The sequence below is a fragment of the Myotis daubentonii genome, chromosome 11 (assembly GCF_963259705.1).
Source record: "Myotis daubentonii chromosome 11, mMyoDau2.1, whole genome shotgun sequence".
NCBI lineage: Eukaryota > Metazoa > Chordata > Mammalia > Chiroptera > Vespertilionidae > Myotis > Myotis daubentonii.
The window spans coordinates 77309290-77329787 of NC_081850.1; the positions used below are offsets into that span (position 1 = coordinate 77309290).

Sequence of the window (20498 nt, forward strand, 5' to 3'; positions counted from 1 at the left end):
TTTCCCTTCCTTGGCCTGCCTGGTCTTGTTCCCGCAGCCCTGCCACACACACTTCCAGTTACCAGCTGGCTGAGCTTATCACTGGGTGTAGCCTTTCTTGAAGCTCTGCTCCTTCCTATTTATAGCTGGGCCTCTGCCTTCGTCTCCCTAGGCCTCCTCAGGGCCTAATCATGGGCTGGCCTGGCTAAGGGCCTTGATCTAAAACCTGGCTTGTAGCCCAAACCCACCATTTGAGGTTTCTAGAATCAGACTTTCCTGGGCGAGTCCCTGTGTGACTACTTGCCAGTTATGGAACCTTGAGGAGGTGACCGTCTTTCTGATCTGCCCTCATCTGTGAGGACCAATACATGTGAACATGCTTGGCTCCGTGCCTGGCCCACAGGAAACACAGCTATCCATTACTGGAGCTTAAACCATCCACGTCTACAGTCCATTCCACTCTGCCCAAATTTAGGAAATTCTTGGGAATAAAACGTCTGTCATGCAGCTTCATATCTGAGAGCACGCCCTGTGGGGGAAGTGAGTGCTGTGAACGGGGCTTTGAACTTTCCCTCTGCCCTAGTACTTCTGGGAGGAGGGCCAATGGCATTTTGTACATCACTCCCCACCCAGGAGGAGGAATGGGGCAAATGTGAAGTGTTCCCTTTCCCACTCTGAACTCCAGGACCCCAGACAGGAGCCCAGTCAACATGCACACGAAGAACGGTTTATTATTCGCCGCTGGCTAGAGAGCAAAGCAGACAGGCAGAGTAAAAAGATCAGTTAAAAAGTGTGGGGAGGTGCAGGCTGCAGCCACCATACTTGGCTTGAGCTCTAGGGTAGGAAGGGGAGGGTAGCACCGGGGAGTGCTGCTCCATGGCCCAGCCCTGCCTCTCCGCCAGGCTCCCCTCTGCTCCAGTCATCCAGAGGGGACCACGCCCAGTCCTGGGGCCTGCCAGACCCGCCTGCCCTGCCTGCCCTTCCTCCCGCTGCTTTTGGCAACTAAAAGGTGCTCTCTTGCCAAAGGTGAACCCCAGGGTTTCTTCAAGTCTTCTGCGCTGACCCCCCACAGGCTGAGGAGCTGAGTGAGGCGGCTGCAGCCAGTCCCTCCCCTCCTTAGAGGAGCCAGGAGGCTGGGGTGCTCAGGGGACACAGGCAGGTGGGGGCTCCAGAACCAGGTCAGAAGCAGGGCTGGGGGAGGGGCCGGGAACATTCAGCCTCTGGGGCCCCTCACAGCTGATGACCAGGAGTAGCCACAGGCAGGGGTTAGTCTAATCCCCACCCTGAGCAGCCAGGTCACCAACAGACCAGACAAACGGCAGGGCGGCACCATCCTCCTGCCCAGGCCAGACAAGCAGGGGCCTGGGAGGGGCTGCTTAGCTGAGCAGTTCCAGGTAGGTGACAGGGACCTTGCCCTTCTTGTTGCCTCTCTCGCCAATGAGCCAGTCAGGGTCCATGCCAGGCAGGCTGTAGACAGTGATGAGCTGAAGTGGGCAGCAGAGAGGGAAGGTCAGCCTGGGTGGCTAGGACCAAACTGGCCCAGGACTAAATGAGGACAGCGCTGTGATACCCGCCCCCCGCCCCGCCCCCCCATTCATGGCACCTGCACCTCCGGAGGTGTTCGTTCGCCTGCTCCACAGGCTGGCAGAGCAGCCACTGCTTCCTCAGAGCTGGAGTTGCCCAGAGGAACCCCCGGGTCTTAGCTCCGCCCCAGAGCCCCTCAGAGAGGAAGACGGTGGTGGAGGGTCTGCAGGCCCAGTGCTCCCAGTTGCAGTTCCCAGGTGCCCCTACGCCAGCCCTTTCTCACCATCTTTGTGGCACCCAGACCCACCTCATCAGCCAGCAAGGCCAGCTCACTGCTGTCAGCTGCCTCATAGTCGTAGAGTACACGGGCCTTGCGGGTTCCGCTGGCGGGTGGAGCCACCTCCTCCAGGCAGAGCGCGGCCTCCCCCGGAGGGGCCGAGCCGGCCACGGAGGGCTCCATGGGCATGGTGGCCGCAGCGGTGGTGGGCGACGTGCTGCTGAGGGGCGGGGAGGCGGGCTCTGTGGTGCCCACAAAGGTGCCTGGAAATCTGGGGGGGGAGGGGCACATCTCAGTGGGGGAGGCACATCTCAGCGGGCAAGAGCCATGTCCAGTCCCGCGTACCCCCAGTACCAGCTGGGCCCCTGCAGAGGTGAGGAGGCCCTGGCTACTTACATGGCTCCCTGGGAGCTGGCAGCATGCGGGGAAAAGTGAAGGAAGGGAAAAGTGAGACGCTCCAGGCCGTCCCTGCCACCTCCCACCTGCCACCCACACTCAGGAACCCACTCCGAGTCCCAAGACCAGCGCCCTCACGTCATGGGAGAGGGAGCATGATGGCCCCCCAGGGGGCTCGGGCAGCAGCCCTCCACCCGCCCTGTGTCCCGTGGGGTTCCCTGAGCTGAGAAGGTTCTTGCCCAGCAAGGTCGGGCTGCTCATTGGGCCTGGGAGCCAGGGGACCGGCGGGCACCTGCCCAGCTGTTTCTGTAAGTCCAGCATGTGGCGGTAGCACTGCGCATAGTAAGTTGTCTGAGACTCGACGAACTCCTGGAGGCAGCGAAGGTGGTTCACCTGTCGGGGAGAGGCCAGTGGTGACGGACGGGCGGGGTCTCGGGACGAAGCATTCCACTCCCACACACAGACCCCGCCCAGCATCCCAGTGGCTTCCGCCCCAACCTCTCCTGCGGGCGGAGACTTCCCACCCTTTGGGACTAGCTCTCTGAAGACCAAACTGGCCCCTTAAGGACCACACGCCCAAGCACTACCCTCCCCACCTGCTTCGGAGACGTTTAGTGGGGACATGCGGGTGACAAGACAGTGGATGATGGAGGAAGTGGGAACACTCACGTGGGTGCTACTGATTCCCTCCAGCAGGAGGCGCGTTACCTCTGCCTGCCGGTCAAACTCTGTCTGGGCCACTCGGAGCTCCTGCTCAGACTGGGAAGAGAATGTGAGAGTAACAGTCGTCCCCAGCTCCCCTCCCATCACCTTCTCCCGCGCCAGTGTCCACCCAGGAGTGGCCTTCTCCTCCCCTCCCCCGCAGACGTCACTTCCCCCTGGCGATGCAGACACACATCCGAGTGGAGGGGTGCACTTTCCTCCCAATTTCAGGCCTGGAGCCCTGCCCCGGGAGGAGCTTTAGCCCTGTCTAGACCCCGGGGTCCAGTTCCCTGAGAGCAGTCACAGACATCGCCACCCACCAGGGGAAAACCCCACTCAACAGTCACCAGGGGGCCCACAGAGGAGGTGGTCTCCCCACAAGGGGAGGTGACAGCCCACAGCAGCCCCAGTGGGCATGTGGGGCTGACCCAGAACTAGAACAGACCTGAGCCCTGCAGCAGCAGCTGTGCCTGGACTCCCGCCCTCTACCCCCTTAAGCCTCTTCCGCCAGCCCCTGCAGCCCCACTCACCTTGTCCACCTCATCATTCCAGAGCTGCGGAGACCACAACAGGGCCGGCCAGCAGGGGAGGGAGGAGCACCGGTCAGCAGGGGACAGCAGGCAGGGGAGGACAGCTGAACCCCAGAGCCAGTGCCCTGCCCCAGCTCCTTGAGACCCCAACATCGCCCCACCCATTCACTCCCCAACTCCCTCCCCCAACCCAACCCGGAGCTGAGGCTGGGCTGAGGCCTGGTGAGGGGAGCATGTCACTCACAGTCCAGTCCAACATGCCACATGCAGGGAGGGGACAGCCAGCTGGAAAGTCCTGCTTGGGTTTCTCCTACGTGTGAGCCCCCAGGCACTGACTGGCGTCTCAAGGAAGACCGAGGGTCCCCACCCCACCCTGACACTGGGCTAAGGCTGCTGGGGCCCTGGGTCAGTCACGGGACCTTTCTGTCCTTCCGCAGAGGAAGGCAGCCTCGGCCCGAGCCACACGGGTTCAGCCCCCGCCCTCCAGGGCAGTTCTCCTTCCTCTGGGCCCAGGAAGGGGCAGGGAGTGCGGTCCAGAGCCTAGAGAAGGCCCCTCCTCCCACCACGACTGGGGAGCCCCACTTCTCTCCCCCACCCCCACTGCAGGAAGGCTACCCTGAGACCAGGACCTGAGACATGGAAAGTACAACAGGGCCGGCCCGGGGCAGAGATGCCCCCCCAGTGCTCGTTAGGGAGCCGCCTCACGGGAGCCACCTCCACGTGTGCAGACGTGGGCGCCCATCAGCAGGGCCCTGCGGACTAAACTGCGGTTGACGCCCCCGAGGGACGATGGCCCAGCCACTGAAGGACTGCACGAGGACACACGGAAACATGCTGTGACGGGGGAGGAAGAGCAGAGGGCTGCGCGGGAGGACGTCACCCGTGGGGGAGATGGAAGGACAGAGAAGAGGCAGAAGGCACAGCATGGTTGTGACAGGCAGGATGGGATACGTGTGACTGGCCTATTTCCCAGACTAAACAGTAAATGCCAAATATCCCAATAACGCTGGAGAGAAAAAACACGGAGACAGTCAAAGTCTTCTGACCGCGCCCCGCCCATCCCACCCCACCCCACGCCCAGCTTCAGTCCTCAGGACACACCCTGTTCCCAAACCTCTGGGCTGCTCCTTCCACTCGCCCTGCTGGTTCTCAAGGCCTCACCCCAGGACACCTAGCAGCTGTGCTGTCAAGGCAGCTGGATGGCCAGCGCCATCCTTGTCACCTGTCTTTAGGGGTCTGGGAATTCATGGCCGGCCAGATCCAGGCCTCGTCTCTCCTCGGCCTCGGGACCGAGTAGGGCCAGGGATGGTGAGTGGGGTGGGGGCAGTGTCTGCTCTGGGAGGGTCAGGGCTGTGTTTGGGAGAGGCAGACTTTCAGATCCACTGGGGATGGGACAGCTGGTGTCCTAAGTTCACCACCCTGTTCAGTGCAGCTGGTCCGGTCTCCACCTTCAGCATTTCCCAGGTAGAAGTGAGGCCAGCCACATGGTCACGGGGCACAGGGACAGCCAGGTGGACAGAGCTTCAGGGATTGGTCCAACCGGTGCCCCTGCCTTACCCTCTGTCTCCTGTCTACTGTGCAGAGACCCCCGAGGTGTGGGAGGGACCGGGGAGGACAGGGGCGGGGGGGTGGGAGCGCTTACCGCGGAGGCGCTGGCGGAGAGAATGTAATTACGAGGTCTAGTCTCCTGAAAGTCAGGCACCGTCTAGTGGGAACAGAGTTCATGGGGGAGGGGGTCACAGTGGGCCGGGGCGGGGCTGGGGCCAGGAGGCCACCCCGGAGTGTCCCACAGAGCAGCACCAGGAGCCCCTGGCCCCAGGGACGGGAGGCTACAGACAAATACAACACTGACCCGCTTCCCACACCCACCGCCTGGAGAGGAGGCAGGCGTGGAGACCCAGAGAGTGAAGACAAAGACCAAGTGGGTGGACACGCTGGGGAGGCCAGGAAAGCAGATGTGACAAGGAGATAGCCTGTGGCCGTTGTCACAGCCTTTGCCTCTGGGCAAGCCAGACTTTTCAGCCCCTGGCCCAGGGGTCAAGGCCCTCTGCTCCCTGGACCGCCAGTCTCCCAAACAAACCCCGCCCCACCGCTTTCTCCATCCCAGAATCTCTGCACACATCTCTCGCTCCTGCAGCAAGGACCAGGCCCCTCCCCCACAACCAAGGTGGACAGATGGATGCACGGATGGACAGAGTGACGGGCTTTCCACATTTGCAAAAAGCTGACTCCCAGGCGCCAATGCCTGGCGTTCCCCCCAAAACAGAGGCTCCTCATGGTAGAGGCTCTGATGGGGAGACCAGCTGCTTGCAAAAGGCCCAGGGGATGTGCCCTGGGCCGGCCGTGGCACCGTGGGCGCCGGGCCAGATGGACAAACCAGAAGCAGCACAGCACGTGGGACAGGTATACTCACATCTCCCTCACACTGAGCCAAGTTACCCAAAGCAGAACGGAAAGGAACAAAAACAAAAGAGTTAGTGAGTCCACAGCACAGGCGGGAGCAGCCCCCCGGCCCCAGCGGGAGGGACGCGAGGCGGACGGGCAGATGGACACACGCAACCTGCCCTCTGGAAGTGACTTGGTTTGTGTGTGAGAGCGTTTAGAAGGGTGGAGAGGAGGGAGCTGCTGGGCGGGAGTCCTCTGGGAATCTGAACCGGGGCTGCCCAGGTCCTAGCTCTGGAGAGGGTAGCCGGGACTAACCCAGAGGCTTGAGGTTGTCCAACCAACTGGAGAAGAGGCCTGGCTGATGGAGGAAAAGCTTATCTTGGCCAAGTTATTCTTGAGAGGTTGTCCATCCCTGAGCGACAGGGAGACTGTCCTGTGCAGGGGACTCAGTAAGGTCATCCCAATAGCCCTAGTCATCCTACCCACCCTGAACAAGACTCCAGTGGCTGAGCCCCTGCCTCCCATCTGGACCCCACACACCCACATGAGCTAGGCTCTTGCCAGAGGCAGTGCAGGCCCAGCTCCACGGCCCCCGGTGGCCACACTGAGGGGAACGCAGGAGGGTTCAGGGCCAGAACTCTCAGGAGCAGCTGTGGGGAGCCTGGGCTGGGTCGGGCCTTCACGGCTGAGAGCACAGGTTTCCCTGGCATGGCCTGGACCTGGGGATACCCCCTGCAGGGTGAGGTGGCCTTTAGGCCCCTACCCCCCCACCCCCTCAGCAGCCTGGCATCCCAAGAGTGTGCTCACCCTCGGGCCCCGTTCTCCCCAGCCTGGCCTAGCCCTGATCCAGCTGTCCCTGCTGCACGCCACTGGCCCACCCAGGCTGAGCAGGCCTCGGAGACAGACAGAAGGGGAGCCCCTAGCCAGTCGCTGGGGGCTGCCTAAAAGGGCCCCTCCGGCATGCTCCTGCGCAAGCGGGCAGTCTAGCTCAGGGCTCTCCACACCGTCGCAGGGGCCTGAGCAGGGGCGCCTGGGACCAGCGCCGGAGCAGTGGATGTGAGGTTAGTGAGGGGGAGCCATGCCCTGGCAGAGCTGGGAACAGAGCTGAGCATCCGGGAAGGGCGGGCAAGGGCATGCGGGAAACTCCAACTGTGTCTGTCTGGGGAGGCTGCAGGGTGCTCGGGGCCCAGGTTGGGGCATGGCTGGCCAGCCCACCCCGTAAATGTCGGCCCGGGGACCCCGGGCGCTGGGCTGTCAGGATTCCCGTGGGGGCAGGGGCACAGAGGTGTGACATGAAGTGACCAGTCCAGACCAGCACCCCCAGCCCGGCCTCTCCAGGCAAGGACAGGGGAGAGGTCGCGCCAAACCAGGTCCCTTCAGCACCCCTCCCCGGCTCCACCCCTCCCCAGCTCCACCCCGAGCGGGCACGGGAGGCCAGCGGGTACCCACCGCGGCCTTGGCTTCGGCGGCCTTGGCTTTCTTCAGTCGTGCTTTGCAGACATCCAAGTCCAGACGCCGGTTTTGCAGGAGCCGCCTCTCCTTCTGCGGGCGGGAACAGGAGCAGTGAGGCGCGGGGCCGCCCTGCGAGACCCTGGGCCATGGCAGGACTGGCCTAGGGGGCCATCTGGTCAAGACAAGGAAACTGAGGCCCAAAGAAGGAAGGTCATCCACTCTGAGCAACAGTCCACGGGAGCCTCGTCTGGGGAGGCCCCAGGGGGTCTGGGCTCCCAACAAGGGAGGAGAGCCTCGCTCTGGCTCTGGGGGAAGGGCTGCCATGGTGACGAGGAGGGAGTGGTCGCAGGCCCCTCACCGAGATCGTCTTCCAGTCCCCTTCCAGGAAGTTGCGCAGGGGCGTGAGGAAGTTGATGGAGGCTGCGTGGATGAAATCTCGCTCGGCGGCTCCCAGGCGCTTTTCAGCTTCTGACACCTTGATCAGGGTCTTCCCTGAGGACAGACTCGAAGGTGAGAAGGAGGGTCAGGCGGAGGCTCTTCTGACCCAGGAAGTGGCAGGGGGCTCGGAAAGAGACGCGTCAAAGAGGCAACCACAAGGATGCTACGTTCAGAACGCCTGGCCTGGAGAAACGTGGCCGCGATCTACACATCCATCCCTCCCTCCATCGGGGACTGACAAATAAATAGTGGGATCATAAAGAAATGGGACATTACACGGCCACTAAAGAGATGGGGGGCACTTCTGAAATGACAGAGAAAGGAGCGCAACAAATCCTCTCCCCAAAGAGCAGTAATAACACTGGACAGAGTTGTCAAAAACAACCATGTCTGGACTCCAGGAACTGACAAAAGGCAAAGGACAAACTGAGAAGCACTTATTCTAGAACTCCTACGCCTTCGCCTTCGTAAGGACAATGGGAGCCTGTGCTTTTGTGTCCTGGGGTGCGCCCCCTCCCCCAGCTCTGTGTTGCTGCAGCTCTACCAGAGGGACAAGCCCCGAGGCCAGTGACTGTGCTGACGGAGCCAGAGAAACCCCGGAGGCTGGCAAAACAGGGAGTCTGCCCTGGCCGGGTGGCTCCGTAGGTCGGAGTGTCGTCCTGTACACCGAAAGGCTGTGGGCTCATCCCCAATCGGGACGGGGCATGTAGGGGAGGCCACCAATGGACCCCTCTCTACAATCAAAGGATTAAAAAAGGGAGAACCACCAAACAAAAAAAAACCACGGTGATCTCAGTGGCAAATAGTCAGGAAAGGCCAACATCATGGCCAACCTGAAGCTGGAATCGTGTTTCAAACAAGCAACGGACCTGTCAGAAACTGAACAGGAGACCGTTTCCCGGATGACTGTGCTGGGATAAAAGAAGATAATCAGGTTTTCAGGGAATACTGGACGCTGTTTCTAAATGATGCTGACTCCTAGAGACCCCAAATGTCTGTCTGTCATTAAAACAGGAGCTGAGGGTGAACAGTGGAGGTTTTGCTCAGGCCCGTCTAACCGTGGCCCCAGTGCGTGCCTGAGTCCATCCCGAGAGGATGTGAGAAACAAGATCGCCACGGTGGGCGCTGGTGCACTGCCAGCCACCTCCGTTGGTCTGGAAGCGATACCTGCGTAGCACACTCGGGGGGCTGGAGAGAACCCCTGTCTAGCCATCCTGGGCTGAGCACCCACAAAGGGGACGCTGGGCAGACGAGTAAACTGCTTCGAATGTGTTCCCCCGCCGCTCGCAAATGCGTCAGCAAAGCCTTAATGGCGCGCTGCTAAGCACACGCTCTGACCAGTCCCCGGCTGCCCACGCACACCTGCGGCCCTGGGAGCAGCCCCCGGGAAGCGAGGCTCACAAAGAAAAGAACAGTTTCTTTCAAACAGGCAGAGACAGCAGGAGCCGCACAGTGCAGGGGACACAGACTCTAACAATGAACTCAGGCAAGTCCCTCAACAAACAATCAGCAATCACAGCCCCGGGGAGCAGAACCCAGAGCTGCTACGTGTTATGTAAAATGTCCAGACTCAACAAAATATTATGAAACACGCAAGGAAACAGGTAAGTAACAGGAAATAGGACAATAAGTAATCAATAGTCACTGTCGCCAAGGAGGCCCAGATGGTAGACTTAGCAGAGACTTCTAAGCAGCTATTACAAATCTGTTTAAAGAATTAAAAGCAAATACGACAAATGACTCATCAAATAAAGAGAAAAAATTATTAAAAAAAACGTTACTAGACACAAAGAGCAGTGTTACAAAACTGAGTCAATTCCTCAGGAAAATATGCAACATAAACATACAGACCCAACAATAGAGCTCCAAACACTGACAGTTAAGACAGAAGCAGACAAGACAAAATCGGCAAGGATCCAGGAGACGTGAACACTGTCAACCAATCTGTCCTCGCTGACATCTTCCCAACAACAACACAGGATACGATCTTCTCAAGGGAACGGGAACGGTCTCCAGGAGGGACCATATTCTAGGCCAGCAGTTCTCAACCTGTGGGTCGCAACCCCTTTGGGGGTCGAACGACCCTTTCACAGGGGTCGCCTAAGACCATCGGAAAACACATATATAAGTACATATTGTTTTTGTGATTCATCACTGTGCTTTCATGATGTTCAATTTGTAACAATGAAAATACATCCTGCATATCAGATATGTACATGACGATTCATCACAGTAGCAACATTACAGTGATGAAGTAGCAACGAAAATAATTTTATGGTTGGGGGTCACCACAGCATGAGGAACTGTATTAAAGGGTCGCGGCATTAGGAAGGTTGAGAACCACTGTTCTAGGCCAGTGGTCGGCAAGCTCATTCGTCAACAGAGCCCAAATATCAACAGTACAACGATTGAAATTTCTTTTGAGAGCCCAATTTTTTAAACTTAAACTATATTGTTATTAACTTAATTAGGGTACTCCTAAGGCTTAGGAGAAGCCACACTCAAAGGGCCAAAGAGCCGCATGTGGCTCGCGAGCCGCAGTTTGCTGACCACGGCTCTAGGCCATAAACAAGTCTTAGTAAGTGTAAAAGCATTAAAATCATACAAAGTGTGCTCTCTGACCGACGTGCAGTGAAATCAGGAATCGACAACAGAAGGACAGACACTTCGAAAGCCCACAAATGTCTGAAAGTCACACACCACACTGCCGGCGGGAAGGTGAGACCACAGCCGCGCGGGAAAAGCGCTGGGTGATTTGCTGAGAAGTTAAACATTAAATGTACCACACGACCCAGCAGTTTCACTTCTGGGTAGATACCCAGGAGAAGGGAAATCATCCGTCCCCACGAAGGTTGGTATGAAAGTGTTTATAGGGAAACAACCCAAATGGCTATCAGACGGTGAACGGACAAAGAAAACGTGGTGTCGCAGCCACGTAATGAAACGCTGGTCAGCAATAAGAAGGAACGAAATCCCCAAACACACGATTAACGGGGATGAGCCTCCAAGACATGATGCTAAGTGAAGCCAGATGCAAAACACATTATACTGCACGGTCCCACTTGTATGAAATGTTTAGAGCAGTGGTTCTCAGCCTTCTGGCCCTTTAAATACAGTTCCTCATGTGGTGACCCAACCATAAAATTATTTTCGTTGCTACTTCGTAACTGTCATGTTGCCACTGTTATGAATCGTCATGTAAATATCTGATCTGCAGGATGGTCTTAGGCGACCCCTGTGAAAGGGTCGTTTGACTGTCAAAGGGGTCGCGACCCACAGGTTGAGAACCGCTGGTTTAGACCAAGCAGATTAATAGGGCACAAAGCACGCGAGTGGCTGGCCGGGGTGGACAGTGAGACTGACTCTGCGTAGACATAAGGGATTTTTTTTGCAGATGATGGAAATGTTCTTTAAATTGAGCTCAAAATTTACCAAAAATCACTGAATTTCATACTTAAAACAGGTGCATTTCATGGTATATATAAACTATACCTCAATAAAACTTTTCACAAATTAGAGAAATAAAGACTGAGGTGGCCCTGTCGGAGCTACTGTGCACAGATGTCTAGAGTGAATTGCCACGTTTAAAACCAGGTTGAAGAACAGCCCTAGCTGGTTCGGCTCAGTGGATAGAGCGTCGGCCTGCGGACGGAAGGGTCCCAGTTGGATTCCAGTCAAGGGCACATGCCCAGGTGGCGGACTCGGTCCCCAGTGGGGGCGTGCAGGAGGCAGCCGATCAATGATTCTCTCTCATCACTGATGTTTCTCCTTCTCTCCCCCTCTCCCTTCCTCTCTGAAATCAATAAAAATATAATTAAAAAAATAAATAAAAACCAGGTTGAAGAACGGACAGACAGTATGAGCCCATTACACAGTAAGAGAGACCTCATTTTTCACTCCGTTTTCCTCACGAGTGCTGGGCGGGGAGGGAGGAGAATTAGAGGGGGAGAGGCCATGGCGCCCACCCGCCGAGGGGCCCGGCTCACCGTAGGGGGTGGTGGGCCCCAGCTCGCTGGCCGCCTCTGCCATGTACTGAGCCAGCAGCTCCCCGTTGGTGACCCGCGAGGGCACCTTCCTGTCCAGCTTCTCGTACAGGAACTCCTCCACTCGGGCGCCTGCGGGGGACACACGCCGGGTCACCGGGCTCCTGGGTCCGCCCCGAGGATGAAAGCCGTGGGGACAGAAACAGGCCCAGAGCAGGGCCTGCCCACAGCAGCCCTGGGATTTCCAGAATATTCCCCGGCGGACGCCCACTCCTGTGGGGCTGGCCTTCGACCCTGTGCAACCCTTCACACTGGAGAGGGAAGCATGTGAGCAACCTGGGCTTGCACACAGCGGGCTTGCGGACAGACCAGCAACGCCACCCACACCCCCGTGCACCCGGGCTCCCCTGAGCCTGCTGCCCGTGCTGGTGCTGGTGCTGGTGCTGCCCTGTGCTGGTGCTGGTGCTGGTGCTGGTGCTGCCCCGTGCTGGTGCTGGTGCTGCCCTGTGCTGGTGCTGGTGCTGGTGCTGCCCCGTGCTGGTGCTGGTGCTGCCCTGTGCTGGTGCTGGTGCTGCCCTGTGCTGGTGCTGGTGCTGGTGCTGGCGCTGGTGCTGGTGCTGGGGCTGCGGGTGCCTGGGCAAGCCGTCTGCCTTCATGGGCCTCGCTGCCGGCTCTCAGACGGCCCTGCTGCTGTTTCTCCTGCCTCTTCTCCCCAGCATTCCAGTTCCCAGGCTGTCCCCGTCCTGGGTGCTAACCCAGCATCTCCTCTGCCCCCGGAAGCACATCTGAGAGCCCAGCACCCACCCCGCTGTTGTCTTTCCCAGGACTCGCCCAGCTGCCTTAAGCCCCGAAAGTCTCAATCAGATCTCTCCCACCGGCCAGGCCCACCTCCCGCCTCAGCCACAGCCTGCTGCCCTGGCCCCAGGGCCAGCCCATGCACTCACTGGGGTTGGGCTGCAGGAGCACCTCCGTCTGCCTCAGGATTTTCTCCGTCCAGTTCTTGGTGCTGTCCGCCCGGGCCAGAAGGTTCTCAAAGTTGGCATCGAGCTCGGTCTTCTCGGCCTGGCCGAATTTCTCCTCTGTGAACTGTGGGCGGAGGAGGGCCCAGGGATGGGGGGGCTCAGAGGGAGGGAGCGAGGGAGCGAGGCCTGCCCCTGTCCCTCCCCCATTACCCCTCCCCACTAGCTGGAACCCAGGCCCCAAGGTCAAGAAACTTGCTCTGCCTCAACCTGCTCTGCAACTCTGATCAAGTTAGGACCCTGCCCTGGGCCTCGGTTTGCCCCTCGGTGAAATGAGGTGGTCGGACCAGTTGGGTGGGGATCATGGCCTCTTTTGGAAATCCAATGAACACTATAGCACCCCGCCCCCAAAAGCACATTTGTGCAAAGTCTGGCATACAGCTTAGAGGGGTAAGAAAGCCTTGGGAACCCGTCCCAAAGGGTCCTCCGGCCCGACTCTGCGGGGAGGAATGTGGCAGAAAGCGCTCAAAGCAAGTTCTGGGGTCCTCAGGGGGCTCAGTGGGGGGCTGGGAGCCCCTGGGGAGGGTCTGTCAGGGGAGTCAGTGGTGCAGAACCACAGGGACCCGACTCCAGTCTCAGTCCCACTCCTGATGTGCTGTGTGACCCTGGGCAAGTGGCTTTGCCTCTCTGAACACCGGTCTCCTGAGCTGAAAAATGAGGGTAAGTAACAGCACCCACTCCGTAGGCTGTGAGCACCATCACTTCTACAGCCCCCTCCCCCCCATAGGCTGTGAGCACCATCACTTCTACAGCCCCCTCCCCCCCCATAGGCTGTGAGCACCATCACTTCTACAGCCCCCTCCCCCCCATAGGCTGTGAGCACCATCACTTCTACAGCCCCCTCCCCCCATAGGCTGTGAGCACCATCACTTCTACAGCCCCCGCCCCATAGGCTGTGAGCACCATCACTTCTACAGCCCCCTCCCCCCCATAGGCTGTGAGCACCATCACTTCTACAGCCCCCTCCCCCCCCATAGGCTGTGAGCACCATCACTTCTACAGCCCCCTCCCCCCCATAGGCTGTGAGCACCATCACTTCTACAGCCCCCTCCCCCCCATAGGCTGTGAGCACCATCACTTCTACAGCCCCCTCCCCCCCATAGGCTGTGAGCACCATCACTTCTACAGCCCCCTCCCCCCCATAGGCTGTGAGCACCATCACTTCTACAGCCCCCTCCCCCCCCATAGGCTGTGAGCACCATCACTTCTACAGCCCCCTCCCCCCCATAGGCTGTGAGCACCATCACTTCTACAGCCCCCTCCCCCCCATAGGCTGTGAGCACCATCACTTCTACAGCCCCCTCCCCCCCATAGGCTGTGAGCACCATCACTTCTACAGCCCCCTCCCCCCCATAGGCTGTGAGCACCATCACTTCTACAGCCCCCTCCCCCCCCATAGGCTGTGAGCACCATCACTTCTACAGCCCCCTCCCCCCCATAGGCTGTGAGCACCATCACTTCTACAGCCCCCGCCCCATAGGCTGTGAGCACCATCACTTCTACAGCCCCCTCCCCCCCATAGGCTGTGAGCACCATCACTTCTACAGCCCCCTCCCCCCCATAGGCTGTGAGCACCATCACTTCTACAGCCCCCTCCCCCCCCATAGGCTGTGAGCACCATCACTTCTACAGCCCCCTCCCCCCCCATAGGCTGTGAGCACCATCACTTCTACAGCCCCCTCCCCCCCCATAGGCTGTGAGCACCATCACTTCTACAGCCCCCTCCCCCCCCATAGGCTGTGAGCACCATCACTTCTACAGCCCCCTCCCCCTCCATAGGCTGTGAGCACCATCACTTCTACAGCCCCCTCCCCCCCATAGGCTGTGAGCACCATCACTTCTACAGCCCCCCCCTCCATAGGCTGTGAGCACCATCACTTCTACAGCCCCCTCCCCCCCCATAGGCTGTGAGCACCATCACTTCTACAGCCCCCCCCTCCATAGGCTGTGAGCACCATCACTTCTACAGCCCCCTCCCCCTCCATAGGCTGTGAGCACCATCACTTCTACAGCCCCCTCCCCCCCATAGGCTGTGAGCACCATCACTTCTACAGCCCCCTCCCCCTCCATAGGCTGTGAGCACCATCACTTCTACAGCCCCCTCCCCCCCCATAGGCTGTGAGCACCATCACTTCTACAGCCCCCTCCCCCCCATAGGCTGTGAGCACCATCACTTCTACAGCCCCCTCCCCCCCCATAGGCTGTGAGCACCATCACTTCTACAGCCCCCTCCCCCCCATAGGCTGTGAGCACCATCACTTCTACAGCCCCCTCCCCCCCCATAGGCTGTGAGCACCATCACTTCTACAGCCCCCTCCCCCCCCATAGGCTGTGAGCACCATCACTTCTACAGCCCCCTCACCCCCCATAGGCTGTGAGCACCATCACTTCTACAGCCCCCTCCCCCCCATAGGCTGTGAGCACCATCACTTCTACAGCCCCCTCCCCCTCCATAGGCTGTGAGCACCATCACTTCTACAGCCCCCTCCCCCCCCATAGGCTGTGAGCACCATCACTTCTACAGCCCCCTCCCCCCCATAGGCTGTGAGCACCATCACTTCTACAGCCCCCTCCCCCCCATAGGCTGTGAGCACCATCACTTCTACAGCCCCCTCCCCCCCATAGGCTGTGAGCACCATCACTTCTACAGCCCCCTCCCCCCCATAGGCTGTGAGCACCATCACTTCTACAGCCCCCTCCCCCTCCATAGGCTGTGAGCACCATCACTTCTACAGCCCCCTCCCCCCCCATAGGCTGTGAGCACCATCACTTCTACAGCCCCCTCCCCCCCATAGGCTGTGAGCACCATCACTTCTACAGCCCCCTCCCCCTCCATAGGCTGTGAGCACCATCACTTCTACAGCCCCCTCCCCCCCCATAGGCTGTGAGCACCATCACTTCTACAGCCCCCTCACCCCCCATAGGCTGTGAGCACCATCACTTCTACAGCCCCCCCCTCCATAGGCTGTGAGCACCATCACTTCTACAGCCCCCTCCCCCCCCATAGGCTGTGAGCACCATCACTTCTACAGCCCCCTCCCCCCCCATAGGCTGTGAGCACCATCACTTCTACAGCCCCCTCCCCCCCCATAGGCTGTGAGCACCATCACTTCTACAGCCCCCTCCCCCCCATAGGCTGTGAGCACCATCACTTCTACAGCGCCCCCCTCCATAGGCTGTGAGCACCATCACTTCTACAGCCCCCTCCCCCCCCATAGGCTGTGAGCACCATCACTTCTACAGCCCCCTCCCCCCCCATAGGCTGTGAGCACCATCACTTCTACAGCCCCCTCCCCCCCCATAGGCTGTGAGCACCATCACTTCTACAGCCCCCTCCCCCCCATAGGCTGTGAGCACCATCACTTCTACAGCCCCCTCCCCCCCCATAGGCTGTGAGCACCATCACTTCTACAGCCCCCTCCTCCATAGGCTGTGAGCACCATCACTTCTACAGCCCCCTCCCCCCCCATAGGCTGTGAGCACCATCACTTCTACAGCCCCCTCCCCCCCATAGGCTGTGAGCACCATCACTTCTACAGCCCCCTCCTCCATAGGCTGTGAGCACCATCACTTCTACAGCCCCCTCCCCCCCATAGGCTGTGAGCACCATCACTTCTACAGCCCCCTCCTCCATAGGCTGTGAGCACCATCACTTCTACAGCCCCCTCCCCCTCCATAGGCTGTGAGCACCATCACTTCTATAGCCCCCTCCCCCCCATAGGCTGTGAGCACCATCACTTCTACAGCCCCCTCCCCCTCCATAGGCTGTGAACACCATCACTTCTACAGCCCCCTCCCACCCCCACGGGCTGTGAGCACAAGAGAAGGGAGATGTGGGTAAGACATGTAGCCAGAGTCTGGCAGGAGTCAGTGTTCAATGCAAGGTGCTACTGCTGCTAAGAGCTGATGGGAGGAGAGACGGCTGGGATGCAAGGGCTGCGTGGGAGGAGGACCACATGGCCGGCCTCTGGTCACCTGGTGTGGTGGACGGGGACACCGCCAGCCCATCAGAGCCAACTCTGAGCACACCCAGGGCCCAGAAGGCTTGGCAGCCGCACACCAGGGCCAGGCAGGAGCCAGGATGTCACCCCGTTCCCCCGCCAGAGCTGTCAGAAGCCATGTGGGCCACCCAGACACAACCAGAAGCCAGCCCAGGTCCTGGCCCCTCTGCTCCAGAGGGCCCCTGGACCTATGTCCCCGTTTTCCAAACAGGGACGCGAAGGCCTTCTCCAGCCAGAGGAGAGAGCGCCTGCTCAAGGTCACAGCTAATCAGCAAAAGAATGAACATTGCAGGAATGTGATTGGTAATAACAGCAGCTCCTGTTGCCCGTCTCTGTGGCCAAACCCTGTGCTAAGGGCTTTATACTGATGACCCATCCACAACTCTAATGGCCCTTCAAGGCAGGTCGGGTCAAGTTTCCCATTTCACAGATGATTTCACTGAGGCCGAACCAGGAGCAGACGGTGCTGGAATCCGGGTCATCGTGGCCTGGGGGTCTGGAGGCCCTTCGCAGACTGTTGGCGCAATAAATTATCCAGAGACCAGGCCAGCTCCAGCTGCAGGGAGCGGGAGTAGCCAGAGAGTCAGGCTGCCCGGCAGCCATCAATTATGCAACAGGGCTTGGGTTTCTGTCTCCCTGCGGGGCCCAGCGGGCCAGGGCGATGGCCGGCAGCTCCCCACCTGAGGCCAGCCGCTCCTGGCCTCCCAGAGCCAGGCCGTGAGCCCGCCACGCCCAGCCCTTTGAGGCTGTGGCCTTAGCTCCATTTTCCAGATGAGGAAACCCAGGCTCAGAGAGGCAGTCACCTTTCCGGGCCTCAGTTTCCCGCCTGGAGAATGGGGACATCAGGACTTATCTCAGGATATTTGGAAAGTGCTTAGCTCTGGGGCCGGCCCACAGCACGGGTCTGAGGAATGTTAGCTGGTGTCGTCATCACTAGCAAAAGGCCTCCCCCTCGGGTCTCTCTCTGGCTCTCAGGAGCTACCGAGGGACCTCCTCATCCCAGGGGGACCAGGCACCGCGTCTAGGTGACATGCACCTGCCTTACCAAGGTTAACAGCAGCCCTCCCCGCCCAGCTCCGTGGCCACCTGTCCTCACACCCCATGTCCACCCAGGTTCAAAGTCCTACCAGGCGCTCCCAACTTCCTGGGCATCCATCCCCCGTCCACTGCTGCCTGCTTGGGTCATGACGACGCCACCACCTCCCCGGCTTTTATTGTTATTGCTCACAGCGCTGCTATTACTATTACTATAATTAGCACTGATAGTATTAGCACGATCACTTCCACAGCCCACTCCCACCCCCACTGGCACCCTACCCAGATGTGCCTCAGGTTTTCCTGCCTCAGTGCCCTTACTGGGCCCTTCCCACCACCTGGACGCACGTCACAAACCCCTCCAGACTGTCAAGGCAGAGTTCGGGGACTAGGAAGCCACCCCAGGATCACCCATGCCCAAGGGGTCCTGCCCTCCAGATTCTTCCCCCTCCCGCCAGCCCAGGTCCGGCTGCCTAACAGATGCAGTGGGGTGAGGCTCTTGAAGGCCCTGGTACATGCAAGGGCTGAGCGCTTCCCCAGCAGGTCCCGGGACCTACACAGAGGAGCTGCTGGTACACTGTTACTCCAACACCCCTCCCATCTCTCCTGGCTGACTCCTCTCCCAGGGCAGCCTGGCCTCGGGCAGGTCCCGAGTGTCCTCTCCTGCTCAGTTGGCAATTCAGGCCCTCCTCCCTCCTCTGGCCTGCCACCCTGCCCTGACCCTAACCCTCCCCCGGTGCTACAGAAGCTGCAGCCCTCCGTCCAGGGCTGCGCCCTGCAAGATGGCAGCAGCAGGGGGTGGGCGTGCAGAGCCAGAGAAAGCCTCTATTTATAAAGTTCCCAGCTCCCTCCCCCACCCAGGAGGCTGGGCCTGGGCGCTGCCTCCCACTCTGGTGTGGGCCACCCAGTGGGCCTGCCCCCACCAGGCGAAGGAAGGCCACAGGCCCCGAGCCTCCCCGTGCCCAGGCTCCGCGGTCCTGACCAGGTCAGGTGCCGGGCCCCCTAGGAGCCGGGAACCAGATCAGGTTCTTCCCAGATGTGAGAGATAACGCGACTGCTGCACCAACGCTGGGGAGGGTCCCCACCTTCCAGAGAGACTGGGCTGTCCCAGCGGCTCCGGGGTCCCGGCGTCCCCACCGGGCTGCAGTCACCTGCACGCTCGGGCCACCCAGCCTCGACGGGCAAGTCGTCCACGGGCCACTGTGCTTTCTAGTAAACACGGCCACATGGCTTCCCAGAGACCGTCTGGGGCTGGGCTCCTCCAGAGAACAAACAACATGACAAGGACAAAGGCCAGACCTGCTCCCAGAGCACTGGGAGGACCGTGCGCCCCAGCGCAGACCAGTTCCACCAGGTCCAGGTCCACGGAGGGGGACTGCAGGCCTCGGGAGAGTGACTTGACCAAGGTCACATGCTGCACAGGTGCAGCAGCAACATCAACATGAGCTTGCCTTTGGGGAGCACCCACCTGCACAGCGCCAGGAGCCCCGAGAGCCTTCTGGGAGGGAGAGAGGGAGGGAGGGCGATTCCCATTTTTCAGATTGAGAGACTGACGCCCAGAGTGTGAAGCCCCTTCCGCAGGGTCACAAGAGAGAGCATCCACTCCCATAGCGGACTCCAGGTCTAAACCATTACCTTTAGCTGCCTCCGTTTCGCTCTCTGCCTCCCAGTGGATGGGACTAGTTCCAATCCCAGCACTACTGGCCTGGACAGCTTCCCAAGGTACCCAGCCAGCCCCCAACCCTCTCCCCATCCCCCAGGCCTGGCGAAATAAGAGGAAACAGGCCTCCCGGGGAGCGGAAAGGAAATTACCCCAGCCCTCCGGCTTCCGGGCTGGCTATCCAAGCGGGCGAAAGGGACCCGTGGGAATCATCGTATCACGAGCCCATTGCCCAGCGGCGGAGACTGAGGCTCGGAGACGGGATCTTAGGGGAGGCACGAATCCTTGGGCCGGGGACTCCGGCCTCCACAGGCCTGCGGGAGCCAGAGCCGCTGCTGGACCAGGGCAGGAGGCAGGCGCCGCCGGGTGCCCTCTCCCCTCATCAGCGGAGCCCCCACCGGGCCCTGGGCAGGGGCCAGGGCGGCGGGGTAACCGGCCGGACACCGATCCCTCCCCCGCAGCCAACAGGGCCGCGGCCCGGCTCAGGTCCCGGCCGGGGCGACGTCGAGGGCGCGGCCAGCGCGACCGGCCGCCGGGAGCTCTCTCTCTCCCGGGCAGCGCAGGGGTGGGGACGCGGGGGGCCAGGGTGTCTGCGCAGCGGGGAGGGGCGCAGCCTCCGGGGGCTGCTCCTGCGCGCCCCGGGCTCTGCTGCAGGGGTGCTCCCGGCGCGCCCCACACCCGGGCCCCGGGGATCGGCCGCGCGGGCCCAGCGCTCCGGCCTCACCTGCACCGCCCGAGTGAAGAAGATGCCCGCGTCCGAGGCCAGCTTCTTCATGTTGAAGTCCATGGCGCACACGGAGGGCCGCGCCGGCCCCAGCGCAGCCTGGCGCCCCCCGCCTGCCGCCGCCGGCCCGCACCCCGCCCACCTGCTGCCCGTGCGCCCGCCCTCGCCCTCGGGGAGCCCTCTCCTCCGCCGCCGCCGCGGAGCCAGCCCGAGCGCGCAGGGCGGGGCGTGGGGTGCGCGGGTGGAGCCTCGGGACCCGCGGGGCGGGGCGGGCTGGCGCTGCGGGCTGCGGTCCCCGCGGCCTCCTCGCGCCGCCTGGCGGGCCTCTGGGGCTCCTCATCTCTTGGCCCCGTTCCCATTGGCGTCTCCATCGCGCTCTGTCCATTCGCATCC

The 20498-nt window shown here is 60.6% G+C and overlaps 1 protein-coding gene across 5 annotated transcripts; it reads right to left on the reverse strand.

The window, feature by feature from the left end:
* Positions 1-684: 684 nt before the first annotated feature.
* On the reverse strand, positions 685-20296 carry SH3GLB2 (SH3 domain containing GRB2 like, endophilin B2). 5 transcript variants are annotated; one of them, XM_059658261.1, is made up of 13 exons: positions 20106-20296; positions 12611-12752; positions 11670-11798; positions 7604-7737; positions 7243-7335; positions 5051-5113; positions 4289-4414; positions 3409-3432; positions 2846-2935; positions 2469-2569; positions 2177-2191; positions 1811-2051; positions 685-1463 (listed from the first exon to the last, which is right to left on the reverse strand). In XM_059658261.1, exons 1-13 carry the CDS (start codon positions 20166-20168, stop codon positions 1356-1358), a joined length of 1329 nt encoding a protein of 442 aa, XP_059514244.1. In that variant the 5' UTR covers positions 20169-20296; the 3' UTR covers positions 685-1355. The 5 variants fall into 5 exon arrangements, with proteins under 5 accessions (XP_059514244.1, XP_059514240.1, XP_059514239.1 ...); XM_059658257.1 differs by lacking the exon at positions 4289-4414 and having other exon boundaries at positions 20106-20283; XM_059658256.1 differs by lacking the exon at positions 2177-2191 and having other exon boundaries at positions 20106-20283.
* Between the last annotated feature and the right edge of the window lie 202 nt (positions 20297-20498).

What these genes read in the sequence shown, in the direction of transcription:
- SH3GLB2 (XM_059658261.1), bottom strand. Translation starts at nt 20,168, where the DNA reads ATGGACTTCAACATGAAGAAGCTGGCCTCGGACGCGGGCATCTTCTTC. An exon ending in GGAATGATGAGGTGGACAAG is followed by an intron (nt 2,936 to 3,408) that starts GTGAGTGGGGCT and finishes TTCTCTTCCCAG; the next exon opens with TCTGAGCAGGAGCTCCGAGT. An exon ending in AGGGAATCAGTAGCACCCAC is followed by an intron (nt 2,570 to 2,845) that starts GTGAGTGTTCCC and finishes TCTCCCCGACAG; the next exon opens with GTGAACCACCTTCGCTGCCT.